This window comes from Trichomonas vaginalis, chromosome V, assembly GCF_026262505.1.
Source record: "Trichomonas vaginalis G3 chromosome V, whole genome shotgun sequence".
Taxonomy (NCBI): domain Eukaryota; phylum Parabasalia; order Trichomonadida; family Trichomonadidae; genus Trichomonas; species Trichomonas vaginalis.
Genome location: NC_067207.1, coordinates 5,305,388 through 5,323,363, shown reverse-complemented (window position 1 = coordinate 5,323,363; position 17,976 = coordinate 5,305,388). Strand labels below are relative to the sequence as shown.

The 17,976-nt window shown below is 34.1% G+C and overlaps 4 protein-coding genes and 4 pseudogenes across 8 annotated transcripts, besides 2 other annotated features; 6 read left to right on the top strand and 2 right to left on the bottom strand.

Moving 5' to 3' along the window:
* Positions 1–1,362: 1,362 nt before the first annotated feature.
* TVAGG3_0282360 (RNA polymerase II transcription regulator recruiting protein) lies at positions 1,363–1,572 on the bottom strand (the record flags this gene model as incomplete). The annotated part of the gene is made up of 1 exon (XM_051228895.1): positions 1,363–1,572. The coding sequence occupies one exon, from the start codon at positions 1,570–1,572 to the stop codon at positions 1,363–1,365; it is 210 nt and encodes a 69-aa protein (XP_051098625.1).
* Positions 1,573–3,886: 2,314 nt separating this feature from the next.
* On the top strand, positions 3,887–4,789 carry TVAGG3_0282350 (annotated as a pseudogene). The gene has a single exon: positions 3,887–4,756. A coding segment is annotated over exon 1 (870 nt).
* A 1,014-nt stretch (positions 4,790–5,803) lies between these two features.
* TVAGG3_0282340 lies at positions 5,804–6,739 on the top strand (annotated as a pseudogene). The gene has a single exon: positions 5,894–6,699. A coding segment is annotated over exon 1 (806 nt).
* A 2,243-nt stretch (positions 6,740–8,982) lies between these two features.
* On the bottom strand, positions 8,983–9,429 carry TVAGG3_0282330 (calcium ion binding; the record flags this gene model as incomplete). Its single annotated transcript, XM_001323487.2, has 1 exon — positions 8,983–9,429. One exon carries the CDS (start codon positions 9,427–9,429, stop codon positions 8,983–8,985), a length of 447 nt encoding a protein of 148 aa, XP_001323522.2.
* A 141-nt stretch (positions 9,430–9,570) lies between these two features.
* Positions 9,571–9,669: a terminal%2Cinverted (terminal inverted repeat of Maverick-3 transposon ID:TVAGG3_0282070).
* Positions 9,571–17,976: part of a mobile genetic element that runs on past the window's edge.
* On the top strand, positions 10,848–11,155 carry TVAGG3_0282320 (uncharacterized protein; the record flags this gene model as incomplete). Its single annotated transcript, XM_051228894.1, has 1 exon — positions 10,848–11,155. A coding segment is annotated over one exon (308 nt), but the record flags the coding sequence as incomplete, so codon positions are not given.
* Positions 15,012–15,166, top strand: TVAGG3_0282310 (annotated as a pseudogene). The gene has a single exon. A coding segment is annotated over exon 1 (155 nt).
* Positions 15,186–15,770, top strand: TVAGG3_0282300 (phage tail repeat-like family; the record flags this gene model as incomplete). Its single annotated transcript, XM_051228893.1, has 1 exon — positions 15,186–15,770. One exon carries the CDS (start codon positions 15,186–15,188, stop codon positions 15,768–15,770), a length of 585 nt encoding a protein of 194 aa, XP_051098623.1.
* TVAGG3_0282290 lies at positions 15,815–17,948 on the top strand (annotated as a pseudogene). The gene has a single exon. A coding segment is annotated over exon 1 (2,134 nt).

Sequence of the window (17,976 nt, the reverse complement as noted above, 5' to 3'; positions counted from 1 at the left end):
TCATCGCTTCATTCGACTTTGCAGAGCTTGCACTATCATTCATACCTGAGAAATCGATGGAACAGGCAAAGTAGACTGTGCAGGACCTCCAACTGGCAATGCACTAACAGAATTGCGTCTCTGCATGGCACTTCTGTAGAAGGTCCTTGGTTGGTCGGCTTGGTCGTTGTCACTTTTATGCCTAAGGAAATAGCAGTGCATTCTACAAGCAGCAGGAGTTCTGTTTTGTGAAGAAAGAGTTGGATCTTTTCCCAGTTGGTATGATGTTCTTTGTATAACTGTAATAATAGTTCGTCTTCTTCTGTGGTTCCATTGTCTTTTAGAACCATTATTATTAATCAAACAAATCATCTTCGTTTGATTCTTCGCCATCGTAGTCGTATCCATTTTGTTCTCGTATTGTACTTCTTCCTCAAGTTGTGATGAATTTTGAAGCTGTTTCTGTAACTTTCTGATACCATCTCGTTGCAAATTGTCGAAGCAGTCCTATTCGTGAGAACAGAAGAGGATCTCCTCGAATGAGGCACCTTTCATCTTCATGTTTATAACTGTGTTCTCTTCCTCTGCAGTCCATAGAAGAAAACGGTTGTTAGGGCGTAACAGGTTCACTTTGGGATGAATTTCATTGGAACTCGTTCTGTGTTGTCTGGAGATGCTGGTTGCTGGGACTGAGCTGGTTCATTCTGAATATCCTGCATGATAACTGACTTAGATAATGAATATGATCGGACTTTTTTACGAGAACTCTTTGGCAATCTGTATGTAAAGTCACCTGATTCCTCATCTGCTTGGAATGGAATCATGTTTGTCGTCAAATATTTAGGTAATAAAATATTATTCTCAATAACTTGAGAGAGTTTGGGTCGAATACTGTGGAAATATGCATGAAAATGGAATCCCAGTCATTTCCATATATCTTCCAGGCTTCGAACAGCATGTCATTGTTCTTTTCGTCAAATTGAAGATCAAATGACTGAGAATGTGAATAAGGAAACACCAGGTTGGGAACCAGAACTTTGATGATCCAACCTATGGAAAGTGTTCTTTGATCCGAACTTTTGGCTTTATTGTCATAAGATATTTGTTATGAATCTGAAAATGTTGCATAATTAAGCGCTTGCTGTGGCGGCCTGGAATTATAGCTGGCGATGGAATTCCAGTCGGAGGCCTAATTTGCGTATTTGGGTTACTAGGATTTCCTCTTCTTCATACGGACATCTTTTAGGATCTTGTTGTAGGTGCTTTGATGACTGATCTGCCTGTTTTTCGTCTGCCTGTACTTGAGATTTTTCTTGATTGCAAACAGAATCTAGTAAATTAAATACTTCTGAACTCTCATATTCTTCCGTTGAATTTTGTATTTCATGATTCATCGTAGTAATTAGACTGGATAGCGGGGAATTCTCTGTTGGCATTGGTTTGGGACTTGATGTAGCCGGTTGTAAGTCTGGTGAAGTGAAATAAATCGGACTTCGTAAATATCTGTTCACCCTTGAGACGTAATATTGCTTTTTTCAGTATCGTAATGGATATTCTAAGTATTGCTTTAACAACGTAGTGCGAAAAGCCCATATTTTTCCATAAAATTGTAGCTTTTCTTCAAAATCGGGAGGATCGTTCTTATATTTTTTCGATATTTTTACTTTTGGAGGCATGATTTTTATTGGGACAGCTGGCGTGCTCGAAGGTTTTGTTGTATTAGATATATTAATAATCTGATTATTCGTGTCTTTCGAGTTTTTCTGCAAATAATTGCCATGTTTTCTGGTATTTGTAGGGAACTTATAACGGTTGGATTCTATTATCTCGACATTCTAACAAATAGATGAATATATGATATAGGACATTTAAATTTTTTCGGCTATTATCGACTTTAGATCGACTGAACTAGTTATTTTGTAATCTGCAAAGTGATTAATTCATTGGTTGGCAATATAACGTGGATCTCCATTTAAAAACAAGAAGGAGAACCTATCGTCCTTATTAAATGCTTTTTGTAAAGTTCTCAAAATTTAAATTGTAAACTTCACATAAAAAAGTTATCAGATATAAAAAAAGGAAAAAGAGCAAAGTATCGTATTCTCCAACTTCATATGATGAACATAAATCAGTTTGCCCACACAAAATCTTATTGGTGCTGCTTTTTCCGAAATTTCCTGCGGTGAATTGACGATTTATTCAAATTTATTTTCTTTTCCAATCAAAGAAATTCCATTAAAATGACATCATTCTAACGTCCATTCCTTTTCTCAGATATAAAATTAAATAGGCAACTCAAATTATTAACTAAAATGTTCATTTTATATCAAACAACATAATTTCATTGAAAATTAATTCATTCCTTTTAGCCAGAATAACTGTATTGAAGGTTCTTAGCTGATACCCATCATTAATTATACTTTTTCTACAGCTTGAAAAGATAAATATTACCTATTTCCAGTATAAATACTCTAACTGATTAAATAAACATATCTTTATTAATGATTAAACAAAACTTTCTTTCTAAACACATTTAATAATATCTTTCAAATAAGCAAAGACAACATCGGCATTTTTTCTGTTTCCGAAATTGCCTTTTTAACATTCTCTGGTGTTATCTCATAAGATCCGCTTCGTTCAAACTGAATATACTTTGTATTGTTTCTCTCTGAACTTTAAATTGAAGATGTGGAGTAGGAGCAACATACATAATCGTTCCACGAATGAAATGCAGTAAGTACTGTTCATTCCATGATGATGGAACAAGAAGCAAATTTTGCATTTGACAAAATCGAAACAGTTTTCATTAAATGAAGTGTTTGTTTGCACGTATTCGATATCAGAAGTATTAGAAGCATCAATGAATACTGTGAATAGTTTAATAACCCCTGTAGAGTTCAAAATAACTAAATCGTGAACAGTTCCATTAACAGAAAGCTGTTGTTGTAAAGTTCTCTAATGTAGTAGTTATTTTTGGTTGAATGATATGTAGTTCGTCAAAACAAACAGAATCTTCTGGATTTATATAAACCATGCTTTCTTGTGCATCAAAAGCGTGTATAGTTGCTTATCATTGACGTAGAAGATGTTCATCATCTTTCCTGCGATAGAATTGATTTGATGCATCGGAGAATAATATCTTTAAGGTATTGATCGTATTTGGTGTATTTTTTTGGCGAAGAATAGTCTCGCTTTATTGATTTCGTAAGTTCCGTTGTTCCTCTTTATAAAAATCTTTGTAGTTATGATCAACAATTGAATTAAACTCTGACGTTTTTGGTAATTAAACGATGAAACCTCTCTATAGTTGACCAATGTGCTTTGTGAAAATGTATGTGTAGTGATCCGTTTTTAAAACAAATACGATTAAATTTAAGAGTTTCCAATTCATCATCGAGAACGTTCAATAATGTATTTGTGAAATAGTAGCCTGTCATTGACAATTGTATTCTCCTCGATTAGTGGTTCAAACATATACATAAAACTCATATTTAACCTGCCATAAAAGTGTGTGAAAATTTCACCATTGTACGCGTTCGATCTATTATCCTGAATCTTTAAAGGTATCGTATATTTAAAATATTTATTTTGAAAACCAATTTTCAATTGATCGTAAAATATTTGCACGAGTAACATCTAAAGCGCACTGAAAACGAAAGTACCAGTTGAATTTGTTTGTTTGACCTTGCTGAGTGAGATTGTATTCTTTAAAATGGAAGCAATTCTGTTACGATTTTTCAGGTAAAGAATTGAGTTTTTGATAAATATCTGTTTGATTAGTAATCCTATGATTACAGTTAGTAGCAATACCAATAGTATTGTAATCCAATATATTAAAACTCTCGTATCAAATGTATAAACTTTCATTTTTGAGAGAAAGTGACGAAGTCAAAAACGTGACAAAATCATGGATTTCAACAAGTCAACTCAGGCACGAAACTGGTTATTTTTCCCTGAAGAACTTGAAGAATTGAGGAGAGGCAACTACAATGAAATCGGAGAAATTGTTTCTTCTAATATTTCTTATGAAGATTATCGTGGATATATTCAATATTACGCAGACGAGTTACTTAAGTATGCTGCAAAGATTGAAATATGGAATTCATATCAAGTATATACAGCATTAGCTCTTTATCAGCGTGTTTACGAAGAAAAACAATTTGGGACATTCCTCCTCCATTGGCAATGATGAATGCCTCTTTATTGTTTGCAAAATATCATTCTTTCCGCAAATTAAATTCTCGAATATGGTCACGAGTTGCCAGGCTTCACAGAGCAAATAATTGACAGATTAAACACAAACGTACAACAGATTGCTAAATCTGAAGTTATCTGCCTTACAGGATGGAAATTCAATCTCAAAATCCATCTTCCTATCCACCATTTATATGGAATTGTTGATGGAAGACTCGATAGAGAAAGTTTTGAGAAATGCTTAGAATGTCTCAAACAAATTCTTCAAACAGATGCATTACTACTCTTCCCTCCAGGCCAAATTGCATTCGCTGCCGTTGCAATTACTTGCGGAATGGATACAGCAGTTTCATTCCTTCCTGAAGCCAAACAGGGAACAGATCCAAACGTTCCGCTGGTAGATGAATTGGCCCAAGTTACTGAGGCCATTCAAAACCTCAAGAAACCTGAATATGATCCAGCAAGGTGCATGCAAGTAGAAGAACAATATGGTATTGAATATGTTGTTCAGGAAACATTAACAAGGGCACAAGCTCAGCCAGAAAATCCAACAGAAAAATCAATTGTCCCTCCATCCGCTTAATTCTTGCTTATATATATCTTTAGAGTTACATGTTATAAATATATATATAATTGGATATATATAACTTCTTTTTATTTTTATGTCCTAATTTAGATTTTCCTAAAATACAATTTTTATTTTTCCAAAATCGAAAGTTATCGATTCAAATGACAAGCCAAGTTAGTATATTACTGTTATTAATACTTGTCATGCCATAATATCATCGTATAACAGCGTAATACATCATATAGAATATCAAATGATTGAAATATTTTGATTTAATACAATAATCATATACATCATCGTGAATAATAATCAACACATATTATGATGCTTTGTAATACCAATAGATAACAGAAGAATTGAGTAGAAATCATGATAAACAATGGCATTTTTAACAATTCAATAAGTTAATTTGGAAATTTAATGAATTTGTGAACTAGATATTATATTATAAGAGATTTATATTTTAGTAAAAAAATTATAAACGTGCATCACGAATTTGAAAAATGTCTGAGTTCATTGACGATGAGATAATTGCTGTCCCAACAGAGCTAAAAACTGTCTGGGATGACTTAGGAATAACTAATGAAGAACAGAAAATGCAATTCCTGAATTAAATCAAGCAATTATGCTGCAAAGCTACAATATCTTGAACAGATTAAAATCAGACGTGATAACATTCTTGAATCGATCAACCTTAGAAGACAAACATTATTTACAATTATTCAGGCCATTCCACATTCTGAAGAAGAATTGGAACAAATCAAGCAAATAGGATCTAAAGGAACTCTTCGTGAGAGGATCAGTAGATTTAGATAAGGCAGCTGAAAAAGTACAAACTTGAGTATGAACGTGCAAGTGCAAAGTTTATTGACATTAAAAATCAAACAGACAGATTATATGACAGACTCGGTTATACGATTTCTGATAGAGGCGAATTCGCCGAAATTGGTTATGTTGATCTTTCAGATGACAGATTAGCGAGGTTTAGAAAGAATTGGAATTACTCGAGCAAGAAACAAAGAACCGTGTTGATTACTTGATAGAAATGAAGAAAAGATTCGTGAAATTCTTGATGAACTTGATGAGCCAACGAATCCTCAAATTCAAGAAATATTCGACAAAAAGATCATTACACAAGAAGCATTTGGCGCAATGGGACGCTATTTTGATGAAATACAAGCTAAACGTCATGCTCACTCATCTACATACTCAGGATTAGCGCTTACTTTGACAAATCTTTGGGAATTACTCGAAATCCCTGAAGAAGAACGTAATAAGTTCATTGCGACTCACAATAAGCTCAGCAAGCAATCTCTTCAAGGATGTTACGAAGAAATTCAAAAATTATCTGCTTCTAAATTAGAACAACTTCCTCAGCTCATCCAACGCTCATATTCTCGTATCGATGCAGCCTTAAATATTCTCTATCGTACTCCGGCAGAAAAGAAATACTTCTTTCATCCGGTAAAGAATTGTACGACTGATATAGACAGATTCAACAAGCTTGAGGAAATTTCTGCTCGTTTACAGCGAGAACTTGTCATAGCTGCACCTGCTTTAGCAATGATTGACCAAAGATCTTCGATTATTAAGAATTTCAATGAATTCAAGGATTTGCAGAATGTTCAAAACCAAAAGCAATTACCAAAGGATGATCTGATTCAAAACATATTAAAATTGATAAAGCACAGAGAAGACATAAATTTGTACTTCCAAGGCTTGAAAAGAAGCTTTTACTTTCATTAATAGAGTTCAGACAAGCAATGGGATATGATCTCACTTATGATGGCGAAATATACGCAAGTAAATTACAAGTCGAATTATCTCATGACGAAATCAAGAAAGCAAAGATGGGAGGAAGAAGACAGAGTACAGCTGTTGTGAAGAAGCAGCTTGATGGAATTTTGGATAATAGACAAAGAAGAAAGACCGAATGGCCAGTTGCTTTATTAGAATAAGCTATTAACTCTTTTGTTTCTAAAAAATGATCATAAAAACAACTATTTTTTCGAAAGAAGCTCTTTTTCATATTCCAATGAAAAAATATTCTGAATTTTAATGTTTTTCAAACTAATTAATTGATGAAATGTTTCTGTTTTGACATGTTATGCAATTTACATCAGCTGTGAAAAATAGATTGGCAAGTGGAACGAAATTGAAATCAAAATTTTGTTTAGGAATATTGCGAATACGAGAATGATTTAGTTTTTAGATATGTTCATTCAGCACATCATACAAGCTCGATCCAGTAGTCTTGAGAGATTAAAATCGAATTCGATTCTCAAAACTTTCGATCAATTTTCAAGTAATTTTGCTGATATTATAATATAGAAATCAATCAAGATGTTAATAATTGCATCAAATTGCAATTCATGCTGATCAGATCATTGAATTTTTCAGCATTTTAACAGTACAATGTAATTTCTATTTAAATGATTTCTTCATCGAAAATCTGAAAAAAGTAGTTGCAACCATTGCCACTTTTTCTATCGGTAATCGTTTTTCAATCCTAGTATTTTATATGTAATAAAATATTCTTTTGGTACAAAAATTGAATAGAAATTTTTCAATGAGAATTCAATTGAACTTTTTTATTTTCTCCCTCATCTTCGGAAATTTCAATAGCATATGAAGAAGCAGCAAAAGGTTAGTCCTACGCTGCAAGAATATTTAAATTCGGAGAACTCCTAATAAAAGAAACAAGCCGATGCTGTTGAAAAGTTGAAGAATTTTATAATAATTAGCAAAATGAAAATCGATTCTATACTTGAAAAAAATGCGACAAAAACCTACCCAAAACTAGTATCAAATTCTCCAGCAAACCAGCAAATGATTGATGCAATTAAGGCTTTATTAAAAGAAAATTTACAAGAAAAGACTAATTTTGAGGTTAATAACTTGAAATCATTTATTAACTCGTGCCAATATATATTAGATATTATATCAGATGATCCAAAAGTCAGCGTTGACGTTCTAAATTTTCTAAATAATCTAAATGCAACTATGCGCAATAAAAAAGACTACTCGCGATTAAAATTTGAAAGGAAAGCATTAGTAAATAAGGTATCACGATATATAAATAATACAGTCTCGATCACTAGATTGGATTATCTTAAAAATTTACTGCTCGAAGCTAATCAGAAATTTAATGAAGAATACTCATACGCGCCTCCCCACGAAATTGATCATATTCTTGATGATTATATTCGAAATAATAGATCTAAGGATTTAATTCGATCACTAGCTACATTTGTTGCATATGGAGAACCTGATGATGGATTCTTTAATACAATTATGCAATTTGTCAATGAATTAATTGATGATTTTGGAATAACTACGAATAACGCACAGGTTATTATATTTACCTCATGTATACGATTCTTATTTAATGAATCTTATTCGATTAGATCGTTCTTAATGAATACCGAGAAGAAATTCAGCATTTTTAATAAAATGCGATTTATACTCTCAACAGCCAGCAAGTTCCCTAAAGTTATCTAAAGATATCGAAAAATACTACGTCCCTGGCTTAAGAATCAGTAGTTTGTTCAAATTTAAACAAGTTTCGATGTTAAAGGAAATGGACTACATTACCAATCCGATAGACATGATGGCCCAAATTTCTTTATCATTGACTCTCTTGCCCAATATTTTGGCTCAGAAGTCGGAGTTTTGGCATTTGATGATACTTTGACTCTATTTTTAGCATTGATGTCAATGAGTCCTCCTTCCAATTGCATTTCTATTGTTAAATTTATTAACAAATGGAGTGAATTGCAATCATCTCGTGTTTTCAAAGATGCAACGAACTTTTTCTTGATTGCTGTTGAACAGATCTCAAGAATCGAAATTCCAAAATCAGAAGAAATTACTTCAGTTCAAATTTTCAAAAATGGTGAATATTTTTTTGTCAATTGTTTGTTTATATAAATTTACTATATTGTATTGAATATCTTCTGTATGTTTTTCATATCAAGCTATATGTTATGTTATTTGTATGGTTCGATGATTCGATAAAAATGATTTTGAAAAACATTACTCATCTGCAAGAAAAATTTCTATATCTATGCTTTAGTAGCATTTTGAGCTTAAAAACTACTCGAAAAGAAACTAATTTAATTTGGATATCAGGAAAACTCATTGTGATTCAAAATAGTCGTTATAAATTCTAACAGATCTTTTTTATTAGTTCATATATATGATTATTACAAGATTTATATAAAATTAAAAGTCACCATTCATCATAGAATGAATTCTGATTGTGTGACGTATCCATCACCATCTGTATCAAATTGTGATATCATTGCTCTCATGTCGTCCTCTGAAAGGTCTGTTTTTCCAAGTTCTTGGCAAACACGTTTAATTTCACGAATTCCGATTCTTCCTGTATGCTCTTTGTCGAAAAGTACAAATACTTGTTTGAATTCTTCTTCTGGTTTACGCTGAGATAATTTTTCTGCGATTACTTCTCTAAATTGTTTGAATACAAGATAGCCGAGATTCTCTACATCCTTTTCTCTGAATATTTGCTCAATATCTTCCTTTGTAACATTAAAGCCCATTGCTCTTAATCCGACAAACAGTTCTTGACGATCAACGCAGCCACTCTTGTCAGCATCAAAGAGTTCAAAGACTTCTGCAATCTCATCTTTTGCCTCTTGTGGAATAATATTGCGTCTTCTAGACATTCTGCTAAACTGTTTTTGTTAAAAAGTGACGAGTTTGGATTTTTCTATCGTCAAACGAGATTTTCATACATCGATATTGTTTTATAACGCCATTATCGTTTTCGGTTATAATCACATCGATTTCAGCTTTGAGTTAAAAAAAAAAAAAAAAAAAAAAAAAAAAAAAAAAAAGGGAGTGGGGCTTCCAGGCACTTCGTGCCCTCTAGCCCCGAAGATGTTTAGTATAAATGAAGTTCTTATATACGGGTCTTCCAGGAGCTTTTCACAAATTATATATGTTTTCATGTTTTGTCAAGACTTCTTCGTAAAATCAGACAAAAATAATGTTTAGGGTAGAAGGTTAGATATAACCTCTTTTCTAACCTCTTTCTACCCTCTTGAATTTTCAAGACTTCTTCGTACATGTTTTGTCACTTTTCTGTCACTTTTCAGGTAAAAACATTTTTATTATATATATAAAATGAATTTTACAAAACCACCGTTACCCTTCTTTGGAAATAAGAGTAGATGTAAAGATATTATATTGAGAGAACTTAAGAAACTACCGAATGGTCTAACATTTGTAGATTTGTTCGGTGGAAGTTTCTATATATCCCATTTGTGCCATATAATATTTCCAGACTCAAAGATTATATGCAATGACTTCGACAACTATATGGACCGTCTCAAACATATTCCAGACACAAACAATATATTGAAAGAGTTAAAAGAAAAGATTCAGATAGGTAAGATGGAACGTATACCATTAGATAAGAAAAATATTGTGAGAGAGGTTTTGAAAAAAGCAGAATATATAGACTGGGATAGTATATCTGCTAGACTATTATATAGTGGTGCTATAAGAGTTCATGACATTGAAACACTTATGTCAAAAGTTTTATATCTTAACTATACAAATGTTTTCAAAGAGGACATAGAAAAATATATTGAGGGTATAGAGTTTGTGAGATGTCATTGGACAGATTTGTATGAAAAATATAAAGACAAGGAAAATGTTTTCTTTATAGTGGACCCGCCGTTCTATAACACATGGGATTTTCAATACCAAGTAGACTGGACTTTGAGAGACTCTTTAGAAACTTTAGACGTTTTACATAACCATCCATGCTTTTACTTTACATCCGATAAAAGTGGTTTGGAAAGTGTCATGAGATGGTTAGAGGACATACATGACTATGAGTTTAGATACGATAAGATAGAATATGAGAGAGGTCCTATAAACTGGAGAAAGTGTCACAATAAAGAAATTTTATTAGTAAGTAAATGTGGTTTGAAATAGGACTACTTGTTTTAGGTTTTTTCCATTGTGTCATTTATTTCTTTGACGTGGCAGAAAGGTACAGAGAATATGAAGATGAACCAATGCCTGCAAATGTTCAGTATATGTACTCGTAAGAGATATTTTTATCTAATATTAAATGGACGCACAGAACTTAGCGAATGCACAGCAACCTGGACAACCAAACCCAGAGAATATTCCAAATGAAGTTAGAATACAAACTGCAATGGCAAACTATGGTCAAGTGCCAACAGATGTACAAATGCAAACTGCCATGTCAAATGACGCTGCGTTAGGTTTGCCACCATGGTATGCAAATATGAGATGGAAAGAGTTTTATACAAACCCTGAAGTGGGATATAAACAACTTTATGCAGATGACGCGAACACAGGAGTTGACCCAGAATATGTTTTCTACCAGAGGAGAAACAGAATGTATGAGCTCCAGTTAAAGAGATGCTATGGAACTCAACAGGAAACGTAAGAGACTAGCGGACATTAGATTTTTACATATAGTAAAATGGGTTTCTTCAGTAAGATAGGAAACTTCTTTCGAAATGTTGGAAGAGGTATATGGAATGGAATAAAAACCGTAGGAAGAGGAATTTGGAACGGTGTCAAAAATATTGGTAAAAGAGTAGGTCAGTTTGTTGGTATTATACCTAAAGACCCTGAACCAGAAGAACAAGCTCCTGTTATACAACAGCCTGAACCTGCACCACAGTCAAGTTGGCAACCAAATCCAACACCTCAACCGTATTAAAATTATATTTTTACCGTTCGATAGTAGTTGTATATGAAACTAAGTTCTAAGTAAAACGCGTGGTATAATGGAATTATTCTCTTTCTTCCATCTGTAGTAAACCATACTTGAAAGTCTGAAATACTTCCACTTGGTGGTTCATATAAGCTTTGTAGGTTTTTCGTAAAAGTCATTTGCCAAGCATAAAAAAGAGTTTTTGTGCACCAGAAAATGAAGCATGAACGATAATAGCATCTGAGTCGAAAACATCTTTAAATAAATATGGTTCATCTCTTGCAATTCGACTGTAAATATTTGCTAAAGGAAGTTCGACTTTCTGATTTAACATTCTTTGCAAATAATACCATGACATTGCAGTGAATTCTGTATATATTTGTTCGTCTTTCTTTGGATTGTCTTCGTAGATTTGAAATGACACTTGTGAATTTTGTTTGTCATATACAATTCTCACATAAAGTGTGCTCTCGGTATTTGCATATTCATCAGCATATTTTGCATAACATGAATTTATTTTATCTTCTATATTTTTTAACGCAGTCTGTAGAGAAGATGAAAGGTCAACTTGTATTAGCTCAATTTCTTCCCACATTTTTCGTTTCCCTTCAGATATATAATCTATATGAAACCTTACAATAAATGGAAAACTTTTATCTTCTACAGACACAAACTTCATTCTACGAAAGCCAATAGCTTTTGTGACAGATGGGTCTCTTAGCCATCTTAATGGGTAGTCAAAACGATAGCCTTCATGCTTTACGGTCTCTGTCTCAAACTTTTGACCGACATTAGTAAAAAGTTCATCTAATGTTTAGTTGTAGCAACTCTTGAATTTTCTTTTTTCTATTGGAAGCATATTTTATCTAGAATAAAAATGTCAAATGAAACAGCGTCTATGAGAGAAATACAACACAACCGACAACTCATTATGCAAGCTCTAAATAAGAACACAACAAACTTTTCAAACTATTCTAAGATATCTGAGTCATTGAAAGAAGGAAACTTAAAACTGACAATAAACCCAATGACAGATGAGTTTCTATTTCAAGCAATAGGAACCATACTGTCTGTATAAATCCAACAAAAGGAACTTTAAACAGAAGCCTATAGATGAACTCTTTTGAAAGCAGATGTTGACAACAAAGCTGACAAAGAATATGTCATTGAAAAAGTTCAAGAAGAACATGACAGAGCAGATGCAACATATGCAACAAAAGAGGATGTTGAAAAGAAAGCAGATAAAAATATGTTAACGATGAGTTAGAATGTGTGGCTAGTGCGTTAGTGAAGAAGGCAGATAAGGAATATGTGGATGAAAAAGACAATGAAATTAAAGAAAGGGTTGAATGGTATAATGAACGGACATCGAAGATTTTAAAAACGAAAGCTGATACAGGATGGGTTTCAGGGTGTTTAGACCTTAAAGCCGACAAAGAAACTGTAGATATGTTGGCACAAACGGTTTCAAGTCATACCAGAGGTTTAATGGAAGATGGACAACAGTTGAAAGAGCTTGAGAAAGGTGTTACAGAGTTAAGGAATACAAAAGCAGACTCGACATGGATAAAAGGATATGTAGATGCAACAAAAGAGTATATTTTCACATGGACAGAAGGAACATACCCACAAAAATATCATAGACATAGCATCTCTGACGTAAATGAACTTGAAGAAAAGTTATATAAAAAAGCAGACAAAACAGAGCTTCAAACATTAAAGACAGAAATACTTCAAACATTATATCCTATAGGCTCTATTATACGTCAATGAACTCTACCAGACCAGAAGTAGTACTTGGTTTTGGAACTTGGACTCAAATAGTCGACAGGTTTTTGTATTGTGCAAACTCTTCAAAGGAAACAGGTGGAAGTAAAACGATTTCAGGTGAAATTTACCTGCACACAGTCACTACATAGATTTAAGTACATCTCAAGCAGGTTGGCATAAGCATAGATATTGGGATTGGTCAGGAATGACAAAAGGTAAAGGATATGATGTTAAAGACGAGGTTAAGTTTGCTATAAATTGTTACTGGAGTGACACTCAGGGAGAAGAAACCATACACATCGCGTTACAGGATATACGCAACAACGGGACAAAGTAAAGACTACATGCCACCTTACATGACAGTTTACGCATGGTATAGAAATGCTTAGTCGTCATTTTCAACTTCTTTAGCATATTCGTCAGGAGTTGTCTTATATTTGTTAGGAACTGTCTTTGAAAGTATACCACCTTGAACTTTGACAAGTTTGAAACGAGGTCTGACAATAGTAGTTTTATCTTCTGCTTGCAGTGTGTACATTTTGCCATGTTTGCCTAAAACTTCATAATATTCTCTTGTATACTTTCTTCTATTTTTACGAACACGAATGTGAGTACCTGTCGAGTTCCCATTGTTGTCATAGTCAATAGTATTTTCATATGGGTCGCGTTTAGGTATTTCTATTTTTACTTTGTCACCTTTCTTAAGTTTGAAGCCTGGCATTCTTTCTTGTTTGTCTCTTTTGACTAAACTATTAAATATATAGTCTTTTCTCTAAGTCGGGGTTGTTTTTCATTTCTTCGGGGAGTGGTTTCCCAAACCTTTTTGTTTACGGCTATTGTAAATATTTAAAACTTGTCTCATCTTTGCCATGGAGAAATGTCTATACTTGTCGTCATATGACATTTCATCTACCTCACCACCTTGTGGTTGGTTTAAGTCTCTTAAGATTTTTATACAACTGTCAATGACACCAAGAGCAGAATGGTTTTGGTCGACAATGAAATATTGGTTTACATTTTTTGAACGCAGATAGTTTTTAATATCGTCTGATTTGAAAGAACTTTCACAGTCAGATGTCAGTTTTGTTGGATGGTATTTGTCAACGAATATTGTCAAAGCAGTTTTCACATCTAAAATATTTTTGGACCATAATGGTATGGCTTCACAGTATCTTGTGTTTTGACCAACAAATATTAGCCAGTATGGTGGTCCATCTTCTCTATACTCGGAATGTTTTCCAAGATATCCATAAACCAAGCATTTGGTGTTGAACTAAAGATTTTTACCATGAGTGCTTTTTTTGTCGCTTTAGAAACATAGGGGTCCTTGTTTGGATTCGTCATTTTTATCCTATAAGAAATGGGTTTATTTGGCGCATTAGCAGGAGTCGCATCTAGATTTTTACCCGCAGTGGGAACACTAGCCAGAGGTGCATTTGGAATTGGAAGGAAGATTTTGAGTACTTAGGTATACTGAAAGAGAAAGCACAACCTATTATACAAACCGTACAGAAAGGTTGGGAGGTAGCACGAGATGCAGCAAATCTTATTCCAAATCCTGAAACAAGAGAAAAGTTCAAGGATGGATGGACAATGTAGGAAGACAAGCAGGAAACTACTATAACAAAGCAAATGACTACTATAACCAAGCAGGACACTACATGGACCAAGGTGAAAGATTCTTTAACAGAGGATATAACCATGCACAACATGGGTAAACAACAACCAACCTCAACCGCCTCAAACGTGGGAATGTAAATTTTTTACTGAGATGAAATGAACAATACAGCATTGAGACAAATGGGCTCAAGATGGATTTGTCGGCTTCCAGCAGTTACACAACCACGTGTTTGTCAAGTTCTTCCTATACCTCAGAAGTTTTAGACCGACTTAAAAAACCTAAACAACCAGTTGAAAACAAACCAAACTAAAATTTTTTACTGAGATGAAATGACCGAAGAAGTTGAAACGGTAGATTTGACACCACAAACAAAAAGTTCAGAACCATTGTCAAAACCTGTCAAAGAACTTACAGATGAAGAGAAAAATTCAATAATAGAAAGTGCCAGGTCTGGAAATACAAACCCTAACTACAAAGTCACTTTTCATAGAAATGGAACGGCTAGTATCTCAAAAAAGAAACAGACTCTCACAAATAAAATATTGAAGTCTGAAGGAGCTTTCGAGACAACAGATGGAAAAGTTTACTTCACTGACCAACAGTTCATTATAGAACATCTCATTGACTTAGAGTCGAAATATTCTAAACTTTACAACAAACACAAAAAGTTGAAAGGAAAACAAAAACAAATGGCATATGATATTTATGAAGATGTTGACGACACAACTGTTCCTGCAGGTGAGGTAAAGTCAGAGGAACCGAAAAGTGACGAAAAACCGATAGAAGAAGAGAAACCAAAAACTGAAGATAAACCAAAACCAAAGTTTAGTTTCCAAACTAAACCAAGTCAACCTTCATTAGCTGGTATGGGTTGGCGTCAAAGACTTTTGGCAGCAGGCGGTTATTTAAAGTAAAGAAAAAACATTTTTTTATTTTTTATAAAAATGCCCCGTATAGAATGGATAGAAGGTCTGCTAGAATAAAAGCAGAGTTAGAAAGATATGGTTGGAGAGTTTCAAAGAAGTTTAAATATAGGAAGGGAAGACCCATAAAAGTCTATGACAAATTGTCTGGTCTTCGCTATGAAATGGACTTAGAAACAGCACGCGCAAATTATCCAAACAGATTAGAGAGGTTAGAAGAAGAACGTCTTATGGACATGCCTTTCGATGTTAGTGAGCCTCAAGTTGAAGGACACGACGGCTTTGCCAGATTCTACTGGAAACATGACGAACAATTGCATCCTTTGAGAAGGAAAAAAGGAAAAGGTGAAGACAAACATGCTCCCATGGAAAGAACAAGATATGCATATGAAAAGTACCGTGAAGTTAGAAGTCAAATTACATCTGGTCGAACCTTTACAGTAAACTTTGACGAAGGAAAGAACAAAGAAGGCTTCATGGGTGTACTTGCTGCCATACAAGATGGAAATAAGAAAGGATACAATCTCAGATTGACCATAACAGATTTGGATGGTCACATTTACTATGCACATGGCAATGTCACAACAGCTGCAATGCTTCTTGACGCTTTCAAGACTACAAAGAGAGAACAAATGGTTGACTCCGACTCAGACATTTTGAATGCAATTGAAGGAATTGCAAGTGTAAAATTTGAATGGTACCAACCGAACCCTCAAGCAGTCAGACAACATGCTGGATACTTCCCGTTCATAAATAAGTCTGACATTGACTTGACAAGGTATGGAATTTACAATTCAATTGAAACAATTGTCAATGAACCTTGTATTCTTACATGTCTCAGGAACTCTGGTCTTGTTACAGATGAGAAAATGAAGTATCTTGAGTCATGTGTGAAAACAAGGTACATGCTCAGAGGTCAATTGTCAAAAATTGCACCGTTGGCAAATGTGAATATCCGAGTCAACATTCCGACTGAGAAAGGTTCTTCACATGACGACTATGTTGTTGACAAAGACTTACCATGGTTGAAGATTGTAATTGTCCACAACCACTTCATGTTGAACGAAAGTCTTACAAACCCATTGTTCGGAAAAGGCAAGTGCAACATTGTCAGAGCTGTAAACATTCTTTTCGAGAAAGGTTTGTTGGAACCAATTCCAGATGACAAGCTGACAGAAACTTTTGTACCAAAAGACGAAACAATTTTCATTGTTGGTAAGACCAAAAGTTGTTCAAGACAAGTTCTAGCACAAAAGAAGTACACAGCTCCAAAAGGAGTTGGATTGTTCGGATACCAACCTGAACCAGAAGAACTTCCAATGAGGTTGCAAGAACTTCAAGATGCTATAAACAAACTCCATTGAGACATCCAATCGACGTCAAATTGTATTGGAGAGCATCAGAGTTAGGTCAGAAGGTTTTATATGAAACAGGTTGCTTCGACGATGTTTATGAGATAACAGGAGAAGTTTCTCAGAAGATAAAGAGACTCGCTTGAATTTCCAAAAACTGGACCGATTGGATGCGACAAGTTCGACTCATATGAAAAAATATACTATGTTGACCTTAACGCTGCGTACATGAGGTTCGTCCAATATATCCAACTGGAATTCCAAACGAAGATGGTGAGTTCCCAGGAAGGAACTATACAGTTGGAAAAGTCATACAACAACTGTATGATATTAGGAAAGCTTCAAACCCCAAACTTGCAATGACACTCAAATTGCTTATGAATTCGACATGGGATATTCCATAAAGAAACCTCAAGAGATGAAGAGTAAACATTATGAGAAGGTCGACAACTTTGTTGAAAGGTTTTCTCCTTTTGTTTTGAAGTACGAATTCACTCAAGGTCAAAGTGGCTTAGTAACCACATTAAAACCTATTGTCGAACATTGGTCTTACCCTCAGTTCGCAAAAGCAGTCCTTGACGAGTACAACAAATTTTTCTCCGATGTTAAATCCAAAGTCAAGGTATACTATGAGAACATCGACGCACTCATGACGAACGAAGAAGGCTATAACAAACTCATTGAAATGGGAATGGTCGGTGAGAAGATGGGCTGTTTTAAGCTAGATAAGGTATTTTCCGAAGTTCATGTCCTCTCCAAGCGTAAGTACTGGGGCATACTTGAAGACGGCACAGAAATAAAACATTGCATGAAATAAAAACGTTTTTAAAATAGTATATTTTTAC